The sequence below is a fragment of the Macaca thibetana genome, chromosome 12, assembly GCF_024542745.1.
Source record: "Macaca thibetana thibetana isolate TM-01 chromosome 12, ASM2454274v1, whole genome shotgun sequence".
NCBI lineage: Eukaryota > Metazoa > Chordata > Mammalia > Primates > Cercopithecidae > Macaca > Macaca thibetana.
The window spans coordinates 93,704,810-93,727,366 of NC_065589.1; the positions used below are offsets into that span (position 1 = coordinate 93,704,810).

Below are 22,557 nucleotides of genomic sequence, written 5' to 3' on the forward strand. Positions count from 1 at the left end.
TCCTTGCCATTTTCTCTGACTAGAACTTTTGAAGCTACTACTGCTGAGGGTGCATCATATGACAAGGTGTCATCTTCCTTTATCAGGGAGGTTTCCCAGATATTCTCAGGTCACTGAGTTTGTATTAGCATCCTAAAATGCATCTCTCCCCCAAAAGATAAAAGCTAAGTAGCTTTAGCATAGAATTTTATAGTTTAACACATATCACCAACGGTGCATGGACACAAATGTCAGTGACCTATTTTATGGTCCTGGTAACTGTTTCACCAGAGGTCTCCACATCAGTCAAGAAACACACAAGCATGCATTTACATTGTATAATTTAAAAGCTTTATTTCCCCCCACAATTAGCAAATAGATTTCATGTTACTTCAACTGGAAGTTTTCTTCGTGGCAGTTGCCTTTCTCATGCACTAGTCTGTTGGTGGGGAAAACTGCTTTCTCGTGAGGGGAAGGGCTAGATTTCATAGAGACGCTCTGAGCTAATCATATAAACAAGAGGGTTTGACCTGGCAGCCTCTGAGGCAGTCGAGGAGGTCAAGAAATTCTTTCAGCTAAAGGCCTAATCAGGTGGGACTAGTTGCCAGGATCCACTCTGCAGAACTGACCAAACGTAGCTCTCTTTGACCAGGAAGCCTGGAAGTCAGACCATCTTCTCAGGCCCTGCCAAATTCCCATTCTCAGTCCTGTGGCCTCATGTGGGAACATTTTATCAAAGCAAACCACTGGCTTTCGCCTTGGGGTCCAATGTGCACTCTTCACCAAGTGCAAGATTGATCTTCACTCCAAAGTTCGCTGTTCACACAGTTTTTGGCTTGTGCTTTAGAGGCTGGTCTCTGCCTCTCCTAGGAATGGTGGCATCACAGTAATGGAAGCACAAAGACCCAGGCGAGCACTGGTAGGTAGGGTGTGGGGGCACTGCTGCCAGATGTTCTCTGAGCGTGCATTATGGCAAACACTGCATTACTGTGATTGGTGGGTAATTCTACATTGCAGATCATTCCTTCACAGCAAGACCTACACTCCTGTTACAAAAAGGAGAGGAAAGGACAGTGAATAATAGGAAGAAGAGGGAAGAGGCAAAAGAAAGAAAAAGAAAGAAAGATAAAAGAAAGGCTTCTTCAGCTCTAGCTGAAGACAGACAACTGGAGTTGGTTATCCAATTTTGTATCATCTAGGCTCTTGGGTACCCTTCCCCCACGAATGCCAATGGAATGGAAGGGAAAAACCATGCTGAAAGTCTTTTATCCTAACTGTGATTTATCTGCATCAAACCCAACCCAAGCGTTAGCAAGGCAAAGAGGAAGAGAAACTGAATAAGAGTGCTTGATTGAATCCACAAATCTTCTAAAGGTTTGTAAGGGAAAACACTCAGACAAAAATGAAAGCTAGGAACCTTTGAGATTAGTCATTGATTTTCTTTCCTAGTGCTACTTGTTAGGGGATAATAATGACTCTGTATTGTCTATGCTAACACCTGATTCTTATCATTACAGCAACAATGGTTTGCTAATTATGGTTGCTGAGTGGTGTAAGAAAAAAAAAAAAAAAAAAGGCTTGTCCCTAACAGGTGTTTTCAGGGGATGTTTTCAGGTAATACCAAACCTTGCCAGGTACAATGCCTCAACCTGATAAACCCAGCCATTCATAGAGGCTTCCAGGATGACTAGGTATGATAAAGGCATCAATTTTAGGCATCCATATCAGTCGTTCTCAACCCTGGCTGCACATCAGAATCACCTTGGGGAACTTTTTAAAAAGATCCTGACACCCAGGACCCTACTCTGAGGTTCCATTTCAACTGGTGTGGAAAGCCTGCCGGCCCACATCCCTCAACAACAAGCAGAGCGTGTAAAAGCTACCCAGGTGATTCTTGTGTAGCTAGAGCTAAAAGCCACTGATTTAAGAATCATTTTCTGTACTTACAGGGTAAATCAAATTCTAAAACCTCATGAAATGAACATACTTTCAAGTAATTCTTTCTTAAGCATTTCAGAATTCCAGGCATATAAAGGAGTGAAATGCTCATTTAGAATGATAGAATGAGAACGTTACAGTGATCAATTGATCTAAAAGGTACCTACAGTTCATCATATTAAACTGAGGCTAATCCTTCAGACTCCCTTCCTCATCTAAGCAGAAGCAGCGGATAAGACAAGGTTTCCTTCATAAAAACTGTCACCATAGTCCTCTTGTCACCTTCCAGTGTCCCTTTGCAGTGTTCTTGGGGACTCCTGGCCATCAATAGAGCAGAGCAGGCGTTGCCATTTTCTTGTGGATAGTTTGCTCTCAGGTCACCAGAGTTGGCCTTACATCATTCACCCACAGTCTGAGGTCTAGGGTCTAGCTCTGGAGTCTGGGGAATGCCGCTTGTTTATAGTAACATTATTTCTTTTTGAAGGACAGAAAGTCCAACTGTTCTTTGGTCTGTATTTTATCTTTGTATGGAGTCTTTCCTCAAAATGCAAACATGGTCAACATTTTACTATCCTTCCTGCCTCTCCTTTGATCTACGACTTACGTTACTAGCATGAAAGTTTAGACAATAACACACACACACAATCCTTACCGTATGTTCAGAATCTCGGCTGTGGTGGCAACCGACAAAATGACATTCACTTCTGGAGGCGCACTTTTTAGTGATGGATGTGCTTCTTCCATGGCTGGTAAAGTGATGAACTGTCAAACAGTACTGTGTGTCTAGGGAAGAGGAAACAAAAAACAAAACCGAGAAACAAGGTAATTTCATTATCCACATTACAAAAGAGATCGCTCAACAATTAATGCAGAAAGGACTCAAATTCAGGCCAGTCCTGGGGTTTCTAGGCAAGATATTTCATAGCAGTGAACTCTGAAGTTTCTAGGAGATATTTTTCAAGACACCAGCTTCTGAAGCATGTGCGTGTTTTGAAAATGAATGTAAACGGGCACTCATCCTGTGGTTTCGGTTAGAGCTGAGGAAAAACTGAAAGCATTTATTTTATCAAACCATGGGTCTGCTCATTTGATATGAAAATATTTATGTCTCTGGCCCTTTCTTTTTCTCTCCCTCTGAAGCACGTTCTCGAAATCTAAAATAAAATGAAAATTGTGAAGGTAAAATGCAATGGGGCAGAACACTTGTTTCATTATTCATCATTTTTCTCTTATATATTAATAGGCCATGTGGTGAGCTGGGGTGAAAAGCAGGTGCTTTGAATTACACATCACGATCACCTTTTTCACTCATCTGTTAATTGCAAACACTGCAATTAATTTTGTACCAACCTAATAATTTCTATTCTGGTTTTAATCCTACCAATATGTTAGACTTTTCTCATCAATGTATTTCCATTTCTCTCCTCCTCTTTAATTAACTCTTACTTTCCCTGTTTCCCACTCACCACCTCCTGCTTAGTATAGCTACAGTACCTCATTTCTACCCAGAATTATCCTTAAGGTTTTATGCCACTCACATTTTATTACTTAGGGTTCTTTCGAGAAGTTTCATTCAATATCCTAGGACATTATTCTTTGGTTCTGTGTCTCTTTTATACCGGAGGCCAATGAAATGCTTCTTAGTTTATTGATCAGAGACTACAACAGCAATGCCATAGAATGGGAAAAAATTGGACTAAAGTTGAGAAGATTGGGCTTATGGAACTGCCTCTGTCATAGGTGAGCAAGTCATGTTAGATCTTCTGAGCTCATTTTTTTTTTTTTTGGTTTTAGGAAAATGATGATAGATAATAAGTGTCTTGGTGCTTTGATAGAGTGGTGGTAAGCTTTACATAATACGAACAGTAGCAAGCCCGTATTGAGTGTGCACCATCAGCCAGGTACTCCTCTAACTTGTGTTCAAGCATTCAATCCTTACCATAAGCCTTAAGGTAAGTCACATTAACAGCCTCATTTTACAGTAAATTGAGGACAATTTCTTGCTTATGGTCACATAGAAAGAAAATGGTGAAGAGTAGGATTCTAACCCAGGAGGTTTTCTAGGGCTTGCACTCTTAACCAGAACATTATTCTACTCCTCAGTATACTTAATATTAAACCACGTGGCAATTGATATGGTTTGAATCTGTGTCCCCATCCAAACTTCATATCAAACTGTGAGCCCCAGTGTTGGAGAAGGGAGGTGATTAAATCATGGGGGCGGATCCTTCATGAATGTTTTAGTGCCATCCCCTTAGTGCTGTTCTTGTGATAGTGAGTTCTCATGAGATCTGCTTGTCTAAAACTGTGTAGCAGCTCCCCGCTCTCTTTCTTGCTGCTACAACCACCATGTGAGATGCCTCATTCCCCCTTTGCTTTCTTGCCATGATTGTAAGTTTCCTGAGCCCTCCCCAGAAGCCAAGAAGATGCCAGCATCAGGCTTCCTATACAGCCTATGGAACCGTAAGCCAATTAAAGCTCTTTTCTTTATAAATGACCCAGTCTCAGGTGTTTCTTTATAGCAATGCAAGAACAGACTAATACAGTGATATAATGTAGAGTGCCCTACAACAGTAGCTGACTTCCAGATTCAAAAGGAAAGGGAGCCGCTAAAAGTTCTGGAGAAGACATTTCAATTTCTATTCCAAACAAAGAAGAATCGAAAACTGGTAGCTGCATGTGTTCATACAGAATGGCACATATGCTAAGGCAGCCCTAAAAAGTCAGCATAAAAGCCAGGGTAAATAAAACAAGAAATGTCATTCTTGTCATAGCCTGTTACACAGAGAACTTCTTTTAACAACCCCGACAGACCACAGAAATGAAACTGTAAAGTGAAAAGGAAACCTGAGATGACAAAGAACAATAGCTGTAGGCCTATTTGCCCCCAGAAATGGTTGACTATCACTCCCTGAAATGACAGAGTGAAAAGTAAGAAGTTACACCCTCAATTAGAATTCCAGGTGGTTAGTGTCTTTGGGACCTGCCTGGCCTATAGTCAAGAATGGTCCTGTCGTGCCATGCTGGAATGCAGGGCCATTCCGTATTGAGCCCATTAAGAGTCAGCCTCTCAGGTGGATGCAGCAGAGCTGACTCTCTTCCACCCTTCCCATCTCTGATGTTTTCTTGGTGATGGAAAGCTGCAGCTTCTCCTTTGGTTCAGCCATGTTTCAACAGAGAAGAAATCCTAAAACCCAGAAACAGCCACACAATCTTTGCCTGCATGCTAAAATGGCTTTGGTTAACTAATGACAAATTGGAGCATTATGCACAGACTTAGTAGGAACAGTGTTTTGGTACAATTCAAAACAATAGCATGATCTATGAAGATAAGGCCTAATAGGCTGGTCATCAGTGCCGCAGTTTACTACTGTTCTAACCCTTGCTGCGCAGTTTTCAAGGCAACTTAAAGCAAATTGTTAAAGGATGATACTCTCTGAAACAAAGTAGTAAAGAGAAGCATCAACAAACCTTGAAAACTTTGAAATAAAGATAAATTTCTGTTGAAAATGTAGAAATAAATCCCCAAATATATATAATCACGCATGCACATACACTCATAAGCACACACACAACTTAAGGACGGTCCCTTGACAGAAATGTAAAAGAACCCCAAGAAAAACATATTTTGGTAATTAATTATTCTTGAAAATAAATAACAAAAAACACTGTCCATATGGATGTCACAGCCATTTGTGCTAATTTATGGCATAAGATTCTCAGGCATAGTAGAGGTCTCCAGTGTGTAGTATTTATTGACTCCACACATTGGTTTTAACTGGAAGAGATAAGGCTATGCCACTGCTATAATGTGTTATTGGAATTTCCAAAAGATTCCTGGTAACAGGAGACCAAAACTAGTTATCTCCAATTCCATAGGAGTTTGTTTTTCTTGGCTTTTTATATCTGAAAAACCTAAAACACAGTACATTCTAAAATCTGAACAACCCAATCTCCTCATAAGTAGGGTTTTAGCATTTCAATTCATCCATCAGCACATTCTGCCTGCTTTACTTCCAAGTTCATATGCATTCAATCATTCACCTCCCCACCTCCTCTGCTCCTACCAACCTAGTCCAAATTCTCATCTTCTGTCTGAAGACAAGAGTCGTCATTTGGTGGTCCCTTCTACTCTTGTCCCCAACCCTCCATTCTCCACACAGCAGCCAGAGCAATATTTTGGAACACAACTGCTGTGTACTCCCTAGCTTAAAACTCCCTACCGCCTTCTCATCACCTTTACAATAAAATCCAAACTATCAGAAAAAAGAAGCTCTTGCATGTCCTGGCCCTTGCTTCCCTCTCAGATCCTTCCTCCATCTCCCACTAAGCCTCTGCAGCCAGTCTCCTTCCTGTTCATTGAAGAGGCCAACTATCAACCTTGAAAACTCTGCATTTGCGATTCCCTCTTCCCGGTATGTTCTTCCTACAGATCTCCACATGGCAGCTTGCTGTGGTCACTCAGGTCTTAGTTCTAAGGTACAGTTCTCAGAGAAGATTTCCCTGACTATCTATTCAGAGACTTTCATTCATTCTGTCAGCAAATATTTACTGAGAAAACATGGGCCAGGCACTGGATTAGGCACTGGGATATATCAGTAAACTAAACAAACTAAAAAGATACTTGAAAGTTTGTTAAATGAATGAATGAGTTTCCCAAATATCAATGTATCTAAAGAGTACAGAAATCATCCTTTGTTTTGAGATGGTAAGTATGACTTTTCTAGACGTATAATCAGGTATTTCTGAAATTCTGAGAATGACTTAATCAATATTGTGGTCTATGTGTTCTCCCTGGTAAATAACATTTAAGAAATTCTTTCTTAAGGTACTCAACTTCAATTTGAGGCTTTGACACCGGTTTCCAAGAACTCTCAATATAGTCTGATGTTCGGATAGTCTCAGAAAAAAATACATCTGATTCCTAAAGAACATCATCAAATCGGGAGAGATTCAAAAGAAATGAGATCACAGAAGTCTTCCAAACTCAGTACACTTACTTTGTGGACACCATTTGTCTTCTGCCCATCTATTGCAGTTATAATTATCCCCTGCATTTTCACAAGTAAAGCACTTGAAGCTATTTGGAAATGGTGTAGCTTTAAAGAAAAAAGCAAAGTGAAACAGTAAGTTACAGAAGACAAAAATTTCAAACATCAAATATGGCACAAAATTAGCAACTTTAACAGATGAAACAAAACTTACAAGCTTTCATCCTTAAAATTTCTGTTTCTAGAGAGCTAGATTTACCCATCAGGCTTTTGGGGACTTTTCTTTATTCCCTTTTGTTTAAATGTCTTCTAAGAATTGCCACTATAGAGTAATGAAAGTGGTCCCACAGCTACTTTGAAAGATGCATAGTATTGTTCTATTATCATTTATAATTTGGGAATAAGTAGGGGCTGAGGGGGTGAATGAGGGTGGGAGAGGTATTGGAACACATGTGTCATCCCTGAAAAGAACTGGAGTCAGATTAACCTGAGTTTGAATTCTGTTCTTCCCACGGATTAGTTGTGTGATTTTTAAAATTCTAAGCTATAATAATATTTATATTAATAATGAAGATGCTCATGACTTGCAGAAGTATAATGATTAAATGGGGGGTTGCAAGCAAATACCTTGTAGTCTCTAGCACATCAGATCATGCTGGTTTCTGTCCATATGCACTTCCAATACAGCTACATTTAACCTCAAACAAGTAATCTCATCTGACAATATGCCAATTATCACAACATTAGACCTTGGCCAGGAATATAACATTTAATATGAGGATGATAGTAATTCTTAAGCCCTTATCATTAGACTAGTTTGTTATGGAAAGAAGGATTTCTGAGTTGCTGGCAGTCTGGACTGAGAGCAACTTGTCTTTACACCTTTTTTTTTTTTTTTTTTTTTTTTTTTTGCCTTCTTGTATCTTGAAACTTTAGTGAACAAGAAGAAAAAACTAAAATAATTTGACATTTCTGTATAGACAAGGTATAGGACCCTGTGTACAACTTTCAATTCTCCCATTTTTGTAAGACAAAGACACCGTTTCATCCTCTTCGTTCTATTAGTAAGACGGTAACCATCCTAGTAATATAACTAGAAGTTGGGGTGAAAATCAGAAAGCAGTGGGAATTTCAGATAAAGGGGAGGATATGTATGGTAGCATAAAACAAGAACAAAATATCAAAAGCTAAAGTTTGGAGGACAAGAAGTTAAATACTGAGGATATATTTTGGTTTTGCCTACGTTTGAAAGTGTATTAGGTAAATAAATAAATAATGACATCCATTTTCACCAATTAAATCAGTACAGTTAAAAAATACTAATATTCAATGCTGGTAGCTAAATGGTTAAAGTATAAATTGGCACAACCTTTTTGATTTAGTAATTCCAATTCCAGGAAATCTATTCTAAGGTCATTAGCCAACTGAAGAGAAAGTGCATTTAAAAAGATAATCAGTGAAGAATTATTTAACATTTAGGTTGCTTGTGATTTATTTTTCTTTCTGATATAAAGTGTGGGGGAATAGTGAAATAAGCTACAGACCAGCCTTATGATTTTTTTTTAATGTAGAAGACATTAAACTATCTTCAAAGACATTGGAAAATATTCAAAATATGTATAAAGAGAGGAAAAACTGTGTAAAACTAAATTTGTACCATCTCAGTATATCACATATGTAAATACACATACATAGAAAAAGCACTGGAAGGAAAATATTCCAAAAGAGAAACTCCTTTGAATCTTGAGGTCATGAATAAATTTTATTTTCTTCTATATGTTTTCTGTCTCTGCAATTTTCTATAATGAACATGTATTACTTTTTTTCTTTTTTAAAATTATTTTTTTTCTCATCATAAAATTGTACTAAGCTTAAAAATTTCAAACTTTGTAGAGAAGTTAGGGTCTATGAAAATGATGTCTGTGCCATGTCTTTCAGTTATCAGTATATAATTATTACCAATTTAGGAATGTATAACGGTAGTTCAAGGTGTATATGTGTAGTATATGTATGTATATGTACATGTATAGTATACATGTGTATATATGCACACACACAGAGATAACCATCCCAAATAATAAAACACAAAGTAAAGAACAGTAATGATATAGATCTCATTTAGGAGTAGTATAAGAAGAGGGGGTTCTCACACCTGACCATGTATCAACAGTATCAGGAGAGCTTCTTAAAAAAGAAAAGCAGGGAAAAAAAGAAATAAATATATTCTGCATCTCACCCTCTTGACTATTAAATCTCTGGAGAAGTGATTAGGGATATGCAGTTCAAAATCCTTTCATAATGATTCTGATACTCTTCCAGGCATGGGAACTACAGGCACTCACATGTATACCAAATAATTTTTTATTTATAAGAATCACTCTTTAATAAAGTACATCAAAGAAGTTTTACTTGTCTAAAAAGAAAGGAGGGTTAATGACATATGTATACAAACACGTATCTATACATATGTATGTAAAATGTATTAACATATATGTCCTGTAGATGATATACACTAATATTTGCCTATTTTTAAACTATTAGTGGGAAAGTTGAGTCTTATGTAACCTTTGCTAATGGTGATTATGCGTGGTAGTAATGAAAATCCAGGTGATATTTTCTTCCAAATTTCAAACAAATAAATCTGTTTTCAAAATCCTTAATGGCCATTTGAAAAGATTAATAGATCATTTATGCAGAAACATTCAACAGCCAATTTCCTTCTCCAGGGAAGACACAAAGAACAATGAATTTCCTCTACTAGGCCATGATTAGGAATGGTGTTTCAGAAGTGTGTGCGAGTTCTTTTTTTTTTTTTTTTGAGACGCAGTCTCGCTCTGTCACCCAGGCTGGAGTGCAGTGGCCGGATCTCGGCTCACTGCAAGCTCCGCCTCCGGGGTTCACGCCATTCTCCTGCCTCAGCCTCCCGAGTAGCTGGGACTACAGGCGCCCGCCACCATGCCCGGCTAATTTTTTGTATTTTTCAGTAGAGACGGGGTTTCACCGTGTTAGCCAGGATGGTTTTGATCTCCTGACCTCGTGACCCGCCTGCCTTGGCCTCCCAAAGTGCTGGGATTACAGGCGTCAGCCACTGCGCCTGGCCCCAAAAGTGTTTTTTAAAACAAGAATGCTATTAAAACCTCAGCAGGAAGCCAGACCATTTTAAGAAATGGAGAAACTTTCACTTACCATACGCTTACCCATAGAAGTAATGGAGACTTTCTGTTTTATTCTAGGGATAAACCAAATGTTCTGGGAAAGACGAAGTTACAATAAATGGAAAAGAGGGCTTCATATGAACACTCTGACCCCACAGCCACGAACTAGGATGGCAACCACCACTACTTACGGTCGAGAGGAGGCCTCACATTATAGAAGTTGATGTTCTTGGCAAATGCCCAGCTTTCTGAGAAGATAACGATCTGGACAACAGCTATAGCGAGAGCGTGACAGAGGAGCAGCATGCTGACCTTGTGTGCTGGGCGGTCCAAACTCTTCTATCTACGGTGAAAAGACACACTGGTTCAGTTTCTTTATATTTTACACATCAGTGGGTGTTTGTTTTGCTTCTGTTTGGAAAGCTCCATTATTCAAATATATCCAACCATCTAACCTGTTCTGTAGGGCCAGGACCTGTGAGTAAATTGCATTGTTTTTGATCAGATGAAAGGTGAGTAATGACCTCCTTCTACTGGTCAGGCCACTGCACTAGCCAGGTAGGCTTTAGCAGCACACACGATGGCCTTTTGAGTTCAGAAAGGACAAGCAGGCAGAGCTGGCCTGGCTGCACCCCATTCCATCAGTGCCTGCGGCTAGCTGGTTTCCTCTGTGCTGAATCACCGGATTTCTTAAATCAACCGTGGTTCTGAGGCATGTTGAGCCAAAGTCACTGGACCACCTATCTGTCAGTTCTATTCCTTGAGTCAACATTTACATTTGATAAATTTTGCAAGTCTTTCAAAACCTGGAAGAAACAATAAAAGTGGGAGCAGTGAGAAGGACGGCAGGGGAAAGGACAAGGAGTCTGAGAAATAAAATCTCTGCTAGATCTCAGAGCACACTGATAGTAAGAAGAGAGACAAGAGTCGCTGTGAACTGCCAGCCCCTCCTGTTTCTGTCACCCTGGGCACAAGAAGCTGCCAGGAGGTTCTAGAGGAAACAGAATAAAAGTTGTCTGAAAAACTGACAACCATATAATGTTAGTCCTGGTCCACAAATACTACTCACCGTGTTTATAGACTTTAAGTAGGCAGGGGAAAATCCCAACAAAATGACAGACGTGTACATAGCACTGAGTAAAAGCTATGACATCTTAAGCCCCCTGGCTCTGCTCCCCTAGAGGCAGACCTGGTAGCAAGAATATTTATAATGTCACCACTGACAGGTTTCCTTTGACAAGGGGGAGCTGTGGGCAGCAGAAAAAGTATGTTAACTGGGAACACAAAGACTTTGGTTCAGGTGCTGGCTCTGCTATTTATTAGCTGCCTGACCTTGGGCAAGCTCTTTAAACTCTATTAACCTTAATTTCCTCATCTGTGAAGTGGCTTAATAATACCTACACTGCCCACATATGTAGGTAAATGTGAGCATCAAATGTAGGTTCAGAAGGGATCACATAGGATTGTGTACATAAAAGAACTCATCATAAAAGTTCTGTGAAAATACTGGAATACTAGAGTTCAATAATATTGGCTGAACTCCTTCTTGCTGAATCAACCAGTTTCAATGGGTTTAGGGAATTTTTCAAAGGAAAAAGTTCGATCTCTGCATATACAAGCATAATCCTTCACATGCACATTTTGTTTGAAGCCAGAGCAATAATGCACAGATTCTAGGAATTTTCTTCTCTTATTGTGGGTATACTGATTTTGCATGTGTCGCTAATAAGGCCTGCCTATGGGGATGGAACTAAGTTATTAGACAATATGTAGCCATAACATCCTATCATCCCTATTGATGGCGTTTGCCACTAATAGAACTGAGTTGCTAAGAAAGTACTCAGAGTTATAAAACAACAACAACAACAACTTGTGTGAGTATGTTTCAAAAAACAATAGCGAGACTTTCTACCTGCATTTTAGCTCATGTACATAATCATACCTAGTGATATATAAAAATATATATAAATCTTTCCTGGTTCATTTTAGAAACCAAGATTGGCCTTTCAGTTATTGGATTTCTAAATTCTATTCTTATGCTCTTTCTGAAGAAATGGACAGTTAGCAAAAAATATTATCCCTTACAGTCAAGTGGTTGTACCGATACAGATTCTGATTCTCCTATTTATTTCTCTGAATTGGTCTATTCCATAGTCATTATTGTACCCTTCTTTATACCAGTGGAGACCCTTTGAGTGGGGGAAACTAATTAATCCCTTTTTCACAGTCTCAGAATGACTGTTCCAGTAGCAATCCTCAAGTGTTCTTATAATATGGAGAGAAGGCCTAAGATATAGGTTTCAGTGTCGTGTTGTCTATATTCAAATCTCTTTTTCACCACTAAGCAACTATGGGACCTTGGACAAGTTGCTGAATTTCCAAGACTTGGCTTCCTCATCTCTAGAACAAGCATAGGATAGTACTTACCTCATAGTTTTGAACCGAGGACTGAACGACCCAGTGCATAGGAAGCGAAGCACATAGTTCGCATGCACTGAGTCATTGAGCTGAGCACATGTGCTGAGTGCATGGTTAAAGCTCTATTTATTGAGCACTTTCTACTCAACAGTAAAGAGCATTGGCTCGAATACCTGCAATCAAAACTGCTATTTGGTGCAAGCTCCTTAACTTCCCTGTACCAAAAATTTTGCATCTATAAAATGGGAGTAATAATACCCACTTCATAGGGTTGTGGGAATTAAATTAATGCCTGTAAAGTACTTAGTTACATGCGTGGAATTTTACTAATTTTTACTAAGTAAGCACTTACTATTATGAACAAATCCCCAGTTTGGTATCACAAGTAAAAAGTTTGGTTTTCCTCATGTAATCTCAGTGTGAGACAAAAGCCCACTCATTCATTCAACATGTTGTTATTGATACCTAATAAATAACAAGTTATTGTTATCACTGACTCCCCAACAAGGTCTTGACTCTAATGCAAATTGCATTTTAGAGGGAGAAGACAGGCAATACATGTGGGCAAAACATAATTTCAGATAGTCATAAGTTTCATGAAAGAAACACAATAAGGCGAGACGATAGTGAAGAGAAGGTGCTACTTTACACAGACAATGGACCCAGTGTGTCTCTCTGAGTAGGTGACATTCGAACAGGTAAATTAAATGATGGGAAAGAATCAGCCAAGTAAAGAATCAAGGGAAAAGTAACGAAGGTCCTAAGATGGGAGGAAGCTTGCCTCATGGGGGGAACTCAAAAAAAGCAGCCAGTGTGGCTGGAACATGAAGAAGTAGGGGACTGGACAGTCAGGGAGTCGGCAGGGCCAGATCACACAGATGCTTACTTGCCACGGCAAGAATTTTGAGTCCAGCAAAATCAAGAAGTTGTTTAATTTAGACCATCTAATCGTGAACAATGCCAACAATGCTTTTTCTCTATCAAGTAATTAGTCCCAGATTCCTAGCCTTATCTCTAGTTCCTGAAACAAAGCGATACAAACGATAGTGAACATAGAGGAATATGGAATTCAGATACACTGCAAAAGTCTCTCTAAGAATAAATGACAGACAACTTAAAAACAACTGATTGAAAACAAACACAAGGATTAGGCTTCTTTCTGGTTTTTCTATCCTTCGAAATAGCACCGTAGGAACCCTAGCTTCATTATCATTGTACAAGTGAGGAAACTGTGGTTTGGCGGCAACATATGTAATGATCCCAACACACTTCTCAGAACATAGTATCCTCTCAAAACACTTCCACATAGCACAGCCTAGCCTGCTAAACTTGAAAGCTAATGAGAAGTATACCAAAAAAAATTGCTTCCATATAGACAAAATGTATTTTCATTTCCATTTTTAACTAAAACAGCATAGACTTATTCTATCAAAATTCTGCAAAACTGCCAAAGTTTTGCCTGTCAAGTGAGGAAAGTACTAAATAAAAATGTCTTCTATTTCCAGAGCATGTTTTCTAATCTCTTACCATCTACTGCTTCTTCCTGAGGACTTATATCTATCTCTATCTATTCTTCAGTGTGTAGGTTTGTGTTAACATGACTGTTTTATTTTTCACAACTCAAACACATTAGGATAATGAAAAAGTAAATGACTAACTCTAGTAGCTGACAGTTGTTTTACATTTAGAATCATTTCACAGAGACTCTGAACTAAAAATTATCTGCTGAGACTTTGCTGAGTAGGCTTTCATTGCAGCCTTTGTGGCAGAACAAGGTCACAAGAGAGCTTATATTTTGCTCCAGAGGCGGAGAAATCTTTCATATGGATTAGATTAAGTCATTCAGGTTATTTTCTCCAAAGCCATCACATAGAGCAGTGTTACTTCTTCATACGCGAAGAGAGGTGGCCTATGAGCGTCTTCAGGTTATTTGCAAAACTATGTGTCTAGACATGTTTTCCCTCTGGGTGGAGTATCTCAAAGGAATCCACATAACTGATTGTAGAGACCCACATAATGGTTAAGAGCAACTTCTTGCTGTTTCAGAATATGGCTATAATAATTTGGCTTCCTGTGACTTAGACATTTTCATATTTTGACACTGAGAGAGAAAGTTCCACATATATATTAGGTATCTGGTCCACTTCGTGAACTCAAGGGTAGCTCAAAACATTTTTCCCAACACAGAGCTTATTACCTTCATCCATCTTTCCCACATAGTAGGCCTGGTCAGAAATCCCTCACCGATGGTACTGATCTTTCCTGTGCTTTATGAGTCCTCCCTTTGAAAGATACATTAATACTTGCTCCGGAATGCAGAGTGCTTCCTTGCCAGAAGGAAGGGATTTCTGCAAGGCATATATACAGGGATACAGCAGGGATGGGTGACTCTCAGGCTTCCAGAGAATTGCAGGTAGCCAGACTTGTAAATTTAGGAAGCCCCACCTGAGACTTTGGCCTATTACTGACCAGAATCAAGGACTTACCTGGCACTTGGTCCAGAAGCATGACTATTTCCCAAGTTTGAGCCTGGATAATCATCTCATCCAACACGTGGCATTTTACACTTCCAGGGAAAAGACAGAAAGTTGATCGGGTCTTCAGGAAGCAGCACATCTTTGACATCATAAACTCTTTTGAGGTAGGAAAATGACCCACATTTTTTTGTTATATTCCCCAGGCCATGCTCAGTGCATGCTAGATACTCAGCAAATACTTTATGGAATAGAGCCAACCTCATTAGCTATGACCTATAAAGACTGCCTTAGTTACTAAGCTAGACAAAAGTGGTGGGCTGTTTAGAATTGGCAGGGTGTCCAAAGATGATAAAGAAATGATGAAAGGTGATTTGAAAAAGAAGAGACTAAACAAAGGTGGCAAATGCTGGCATTTCTTGCACAATTGCTAAAAATGAGTCAGCAAGCACAAGGCCAACTTCAGCTGCCAATAAAATAAATGAAATAGATAATGTAAGGGGAACAGCTCTACTAAGTCCAACATGCCTATCAACACTCACATTCACACCTTCCCTGCAAGCACCACTTATCTCACAGTAAGACACTTTAATGACAATCTTTAACAGGCCTGGCTTCCCTTGTAAAAAGAATAGAAGGCAAAGTGGAAATTCAAACTGAAAGCTGAAATTTTACTCAGAAAGAGTGGAATAGACAAAAAGACTCTTCTTTCAAAGGGAAATTAGCCAGAAAAGTTTACCATTTACAACAAGGGTTGTGCTACTTGCCTCTGGCTGTTAGGCCAGGTTGGCAACTGGAGACATGCTGTTTTCCATTAAATTTAGGAAGAACACTGGTGGGGCTTAGTCAAGACCAGGTGCTCACTCCCTTCCTTGCAGGGGAACTGAGGCTTCAGTTCCTAACCTTCCCTGGGCATTGGGAACCTAGTTCCTACAGCTTCAATTTCTCTTTGCCAATACGTTCTCTATTTCTGGTACATGGAGGGTTGTTTTCCCCCACAAGTTTAAATATGAATTATTTTAATTTTAATATATTTAATCTAGCATTCTATGTGCCTGAAGCAGAACAGGAGAGAGAAGTTGAGCTTACAATCAACCCCATCATCTCAATCTGACGATATTAGCTCTCTATCGAGCACAAGACTTTACTCTTGGATAACAACATTCAATAGGGAAAAATAAAATCATGATTCAGGCTTAGCCATCATTATAGCTTGTCTGGATCTTGAAAGTAGTGCAATTAAAAGTCATGCATTTGTACCAGGTACTGTACTGAGCACACTGTCCCTGTGTACTCAAAAATTATTGGGACCAAAGTCAATATGAGCCACTGGTAAGATGTGACTGACGAGAATTAATACAATCATCTTTGAGAGGAGGAATAACAATGAGCTTTAGGTTCAGAAATACCTAGAAGAAAATTCTGGTTCTACATTTACCAACCAGATGACCAAAGAGTTAAGAAATATTGTGCCCATTTGCCAGTAAGAAAAGTGAGTCTTAGAGTCATGCAGGAAACTTCTAAGTTGTGGTGTGGATTGAGCACAATTACATAAGTAAAATACATTTCACTTAGGTGCGGTTCAAGAAATCTTAGGTGCTTGCTTCCCCCATTTCTCCCTCCTTCACCCTTGCTTTAGACATTATTAGCAGCATAATAGAAATCAGATCAAGTGGCATAAATGTTCAGCTTCATTGCATACTGGCTGGAGTAAACCTGGTCAATAGGATTGAGTTCTGTGCACTGATTTCTTAAGAAGATTTAGAAATTCTCTCTATTGCAACCAAGGGAAAGTTGGAATGAATGACTGCCAAGGTCCCTTCCACTTCTAATATTCTATACTTTTTATGGAAAGAGATTAACGAAGAATTCTAGTTATTCCATACAGTCATAAATGTAATATAGCAGTCCCATCACATTTCAGATTCCTGCTGTACTGCTTTAAATAATCTAAACTTACAAAAAATCTCATCAAGCACAGGATCATAAACTCAGAGAAACAAGTAACTCATTTTTTAAGTTTAAAGGTGTACATTTTGCAATGCCAAAAACAGAGCTTTTTCTACTACATGCAACCTGATCAAAGAGAATGTCTAAAGCAGCACCGATGTTAAAATAATTTCATTATGCAAATCAATTTTAAATCTAATCATGAATTAATCCATGGCCCATAAGTGTATAATTTGGGTGGAGAAACAGTCTAATCAATTTTAAAGACATCTTTTTAAATGTGATTCAAATTTTAAGAAAAAGCTAAAAGACTCTTCTAAGGTAACAGCTCTTCAGCTACATTTCCGTCACAGACAGGATTTTATACCTTTTTGGAGAAGCCTTTCATGACATTAGAAAGGCAACATGGTAAGAGGTCCACATAGATAAAATTTAAGAGCAGCCAGGCATGGTGGCTCATGCCTGTAATCCCAGCACTTTGGGAGGCCGAGGTGGGCAAATCACAAGGTCAAGAGTTCAAAACCAGCCTGACCAATATGGTGAAACCCCGTCTTTACTAAAAAAATACAAAAATTAGCTTGGCGTGGTGGCACGTGCCTATAATCCCAGCTACTCAGCAGGCTGAGACAGGAGAATCACTTGAACCTGGGAAGTGGAGGTTGCAGTGAGCCGAGGTCATGCCACTGCACTCTAGGCTGGGTGACAGAGTGAGACTCTGTCTCAAGAAAAAAATAAATAAATAAACAAACAAACAAACAAACAAAAACTTAGATGTTTAGGAATTAGAAACTCCCTTAAAAAGAGTCAAGACTGGCTTGTCATATTTTATGCAACTATTTGGACAAATGGTAGGAACCTAGTAAGAATGCGTTGATGAAATTTGAGAGTCTCCTTCACACGGGTGGAATAATTTTTACCCTGTTTGCTTCCATAAATGATTTTTGGAAGGCTTATGCCCAGTCATGTATGCATTAAAGCTCTTACAATACTGAATAAAAGCCATATTGGATGAGAGGATAGTAAAGATCCTAATCCCTTCTAGGAACAAAGCACTCAGCTGTGGGTTTCCCTTTCCTCTGCACTTCCTAGAAGCCAGGGGAGACATGGGACACACTGATTCTCATTATTTGAGAAAAGATAATTCTTCCTGATACTTAATTCTCTAATTAATGAGTCATACCATTACAATATAGGGGGCACCAAACAACATATGAATAATGTCTGAAATTTGTTTTGAGGACCTCCAGATGCCTTCGTCATTTGGCTATTTAGTTATTTATTTATTTTTCTTGAGACGGAGTCTCACTCTGTCGTCAGGCTTGAGTGTAGTGGTGCGATCTCGGCTCACTGCAACCTCCACCTCCCGGGTTCAAGCGATTCTCCTGCCTCAGCCTCCTGAGTAGCTGGGTCTACAGGTGTACGCCACCATGCTCAGCTAATTTTTGTATTTTTAGTAAAGAAGGGGTTTCACCATGTTGGCCAGGATGTTCTCGATCTCTTGACCTTGTGATCTGCCTGCCTCGGCCTCCCAGAGTGCTGGGATTACAGGTGTGAGCCACCGTGCCCAGCCTGGCCATTTCTTTGAAAAAGCCAAGGACATAACATTGAAAGGTAATTCTATACAGTTACTTCTGCTATCAGGTATACAAATGAAAGATTTGTTTTTCTTTTCTATGGAAGAGGAGTGTCTTTATACTTGAGAGAAAGATATAGCTGGACAGAAGTTCTGCAGGAGAGCTGCTCTCTTTACTAAATTCATTTCTTTTAATAACCAATCAAAGCTCTCCTAAGAGAAATCGAGGCTGAAATGTCCAGCAGCTGGCTAAAGGACCATTACTTGACACTGGTTGAGTAGAGGAGTGTATCATGCCACAAATGCAGTCTAATACGTGACACTCAGTTGAGGAAATTTAGCATTCATCGTCACTCAGTGTGTAAGGTGACGGCTAGTGCTTTTTTACTTCATTTAGCCTCAGCTGACATAGAAAAATGATTGTAAAAATAAAGTTTTCATACAGATGTGTTTCTCACTTGAGAAATTTCTCTGTATATGTGTGTTTGGATAGGTGTATATGTGCATACACACATACATACATACATATATTTTATTGAATGTATTCATTGCTTAAGCACGAACTATGTGCCAGATTGCAAAATTGTCCCTAGAACTCTGTTTAAGGGACAGTATTCCCTATCATCTCAGCTGCCTTCAGCACCCACATGGTTAAATGGGAGAGCTGCACAATGCAGAATTGTTACTAGGCATCTGTCCCATCTTTTTACTTCCGTCCCAGGGTTTTATGTCACTGACCATTGTTTATAAAGCCCCCACTCACTCAACTTCATTCTTGAATCTACATCTAGAAATATATTAACCAAGTAAAGAACATGTTTTTTGATATCTATCATTTTGAAACAGGAGGGCATTTAAAAATGAACAATAAACTGCATGCTACGGCAAAAGAATATCATGCTGACTTTTGCATAGTCACAAAATCCAGAACAGATTATTCAAAGAACTCTCTGGAAGCTGACAAGCTTATAAAAGCAATCCTAATAAAAAATTTCTGCATTCTGCATATATAACAAAGTTTACAGCGTGTCACTTGCTCCATAAATTGCCACTATTACCACTTGGAGCAGAAGGAACTGTACATAGATAAAGATATATATGTGCATAATTTCATATTCCCAGAGGAAACTGAAAAATTATGTACATTAAATGGTGTTTTAATTGCAACATGAAAAACTACATTAAATGATTCATGATATGGTTCATGGTCCCACAAGGGTAAAGTCAAGTGTAAATGCTGACTAGTATAATGGGGAGAAACCGGCCTTTGGAGGCGCTCAGGCCTGGGGGCAAATTCTAGCTCTGTCTAGGATCTACTGCCTCTAGGTGATCACTGGATTGCGCTGAGTCTGTTTCCCTATCAGTAAAATGGAGATATCACATAACTATATTACAGAGAGTTTTGTGGAAATTAAAGGAGAATAAAAAATAAGCCCCTACCTATTTCCATTTTTGTCAAATTATTAAATCAATTAGAAAGCTTAATGCAGAGATTTATTGTTCCTCTATGGATGATCATACAGGCAAATATTATTATTATTATTATTATTTTTAATTGTATTTTTTTTCTTTTTTTTTATTATTATACTTTGAGTTCTAGGGTACATGTGCATAATGTGCAGGTTTGTTACATATGTATACTTGTGCCATGTTGGTGTGCTGCAGCCATCAACTCGTCAGCACCCATCAACTCGTCATTTACATCAGGTATAACTCCCAATGCAATCCCTCCCCCCTCCCCCCTCCCCATGATAGGCCCCAGTGTGTGATGTTCCCCTTCCCGAGTCCAAGTGATCTCATTGTTCAGTTCCCACCTATGAGTGAGAACATGTGGTGTTTGGTTTTCTGTTCTTGTGATAGTTTGCTAAGAATGATGGTTTCCAGCTGCATCCATGTCCCTACAAAGGACACAAACTCATCCTTTTTTATGGCTGCATAGTATTCCATGGTGTATATGTGCCACATTTTCTTAATCCAGTCTGTCACTGATGGACATTTGGGTTGATTCCAAGTCTTTGCTATTGTGAATAGTGCCGCAGTAAACATACGTGTGCATGTGTCTTTATAGCAGCATGATTTATAATCCTTTGGGTATATACCCAGTAATGGGATGGCTGGGTCATATGGTACATCTAGTTCTAGATCCTTGAGAAATCGCCATACTGTTTTCCATAATGGTTGAACTAGTTTACAATCCCATCAACAGTGTAAAAGTGTTCCTATTACAGGCCAATATTATTAAGGCCATACGATAGCGGACAAGATTTAAGACTGAAATTCAATATACATATTTTCAGCTCTCAAATTCTATGATTATCTGAGCACATATGACAGCAGAATGTAAAATTCCTCTGAAGACCAATTTTAAGAAAACTACTCTAGCATACATGTGAGAGCAATATTTAGGCCTCACTGGAGTGTTTCCATTTATCAGCCTTCTAGTAAATCTATATGATTTGCCTATACTCATAAATAACATGCAGTAGTTGTAATAGCATTTGTTTTAAAAAGCAACAGGCTCTGTGCTTTCACTCGTATCATTGTTTTATTGCCTCAAGTGTGTGTCACACTCCCCACCCTGCTTTGAAGGTCCAGTTCAAATACTTTTCATTCACCAAATCTTTCCATGCCGACTCCAGCCCATGAGGTACTCTCTAGCCTGAAGAAAGCTTGGAGTTTGCTTGTGGACACAGACTGTCCTTCCTTGCTTAGCAATGGGTTGGGCAGAGAAGGCCCAGTCCATGTTTGGAGACGGGCTGAAGGTCTCTAAGTGAACACAGACCTCATACACTTGCAAATATTGCGAATTTTTAAAAAATGACTTTTCACGTTTTTACCATCATAATTGCCATTTCTATTTTGATTGTTTATTTAAGTGAATAATCTTTTAAGTTTTGTGACACTCTTTTAACAACACTCTTTTCAGTTACCCACGTGGAGATTATGAGAACTCCATTTTCAGCAACTGAAGGTCTGTTCAACAATGGTCTAGTACATTCGCCTGTGATTCAACACACACTGTGTGGGGCCTGAAATACACTACAACCACACCACCTTCCCAAGCTATCCCAGTCGGTGAAAGGGAAATGAACTCTGCTTGGCTTCTCTCTTTGCTTCTCCAGAAACACCCTCTATCCCTCTCCACCCTACACTGTGCTCTGGGAAGCTGAGCTAAAGAACGCTCACACGGTTCCCCTTCCACTGGCTGCTGGTTTGGTTTTGCCAATAGCAGGTGCTGGTAGATTGGAAGATGGAAAGACAGTGAGATTGGGCATTTATTCCCCTGACTCCCTCCCCATCAGGTTATCATCATGTCCCACAGATCCTAGCAGGGGGCCAACTCTGCAGCTCCCATCTCCTGGATTCTGGCAACTGTTTTCTCCTGTCTTCTAGGCCTATAAAACAATACAGTGGAAATGATTTTCTCTGTTGCTAACTCTGGAATCTGTTACTACCCCTAAATCTGGCCCACATCATTGTAAACAGTCCCTCTATTAACTCTCTTAAATAACGCCAGGTTGTTTATACCAGGTGGTTTCTGCCATGACCCTGACTGAGCCTTGAATCTTGGCTAGAAACACCAGGAAAAGAGCCACTCTGGACCAAAGCATTACGACTTGTTTTAGCAGAGGTATTACAGGCAATGTTGCAATGAATAAAGGGTAGCCTCTTTACTATGAAGTGTAAGGGCAATTGTTATGATCTATTAAGTTGTAGGAAACCAACAACTAGATTTATGCTACAAACCAATCAGGGTAAGAAGGAAGACATTAGTAAGAAAACGAGAATATTAATGAGCAGTATACCAGAAGATAAATCTAGCTGAAGAATATTTTATAATTTCATCCAAATATCACCACCCTCTCAAAAATTTAGCTTTTTCTGCTTCTACCATCACTAAAGCACATCGTTAAATAAGCAGAGAGAGATGGGCAAGATTCTCAAACTTTAATAAAAGGGCTCAGACAGATGGGCACATGTTGGTATGGACATAGCGTTGAAGCCCACTGAGGCTATACTATATTCTGGGCTGTACCCTTTTACTGCATTATTATACCTATCAATATCTACAGAGATGT

At 39.2% G+C, this 22,557-nt stretch overlaps 1 protein-coding gene across 3 annotated transcripts in view; it reads right to left on the reverse strand.

Annotated features, from left to right (window-relative positions):
* Positions 1–307: 307 nt before the first annotated feature.
* The window catches only part of LYPD6B (LY6/PLAUR domain containing 6B), a 182,415-nt gene continuing 160,165 nt past the window's right edge, over positions 308–22,557 (reverse strand). For all 3 annotated transcript variants that reach the window (XM_050752210.1, XM_050752208.1, XM_050752209.1), the window contains 4 exons: positions 10,255–10,406; positions 6,918–7,016; positions 2,570–2,700; positions 308–1,025 (listed from right to left, as the gene is read on the reverse strand). In XM_050752210.1, the coding sequence (XP_050608167.1) occupies positions 861–1,025; positions 2,570–2,700; positions 6,918–7,016; positions 10,255–10,369 (510 nt within the window). In that variant the 5' untranslated portion in view covers positions 10,370–10,406 and the 3' untranslated portion in view covers positions 308–860. The remainder of the gene's footprint in view (positions 1,026–2,569; positions 2,701–6,917; positions 7,017–10,254; positions 10,407–22,557) is intronic.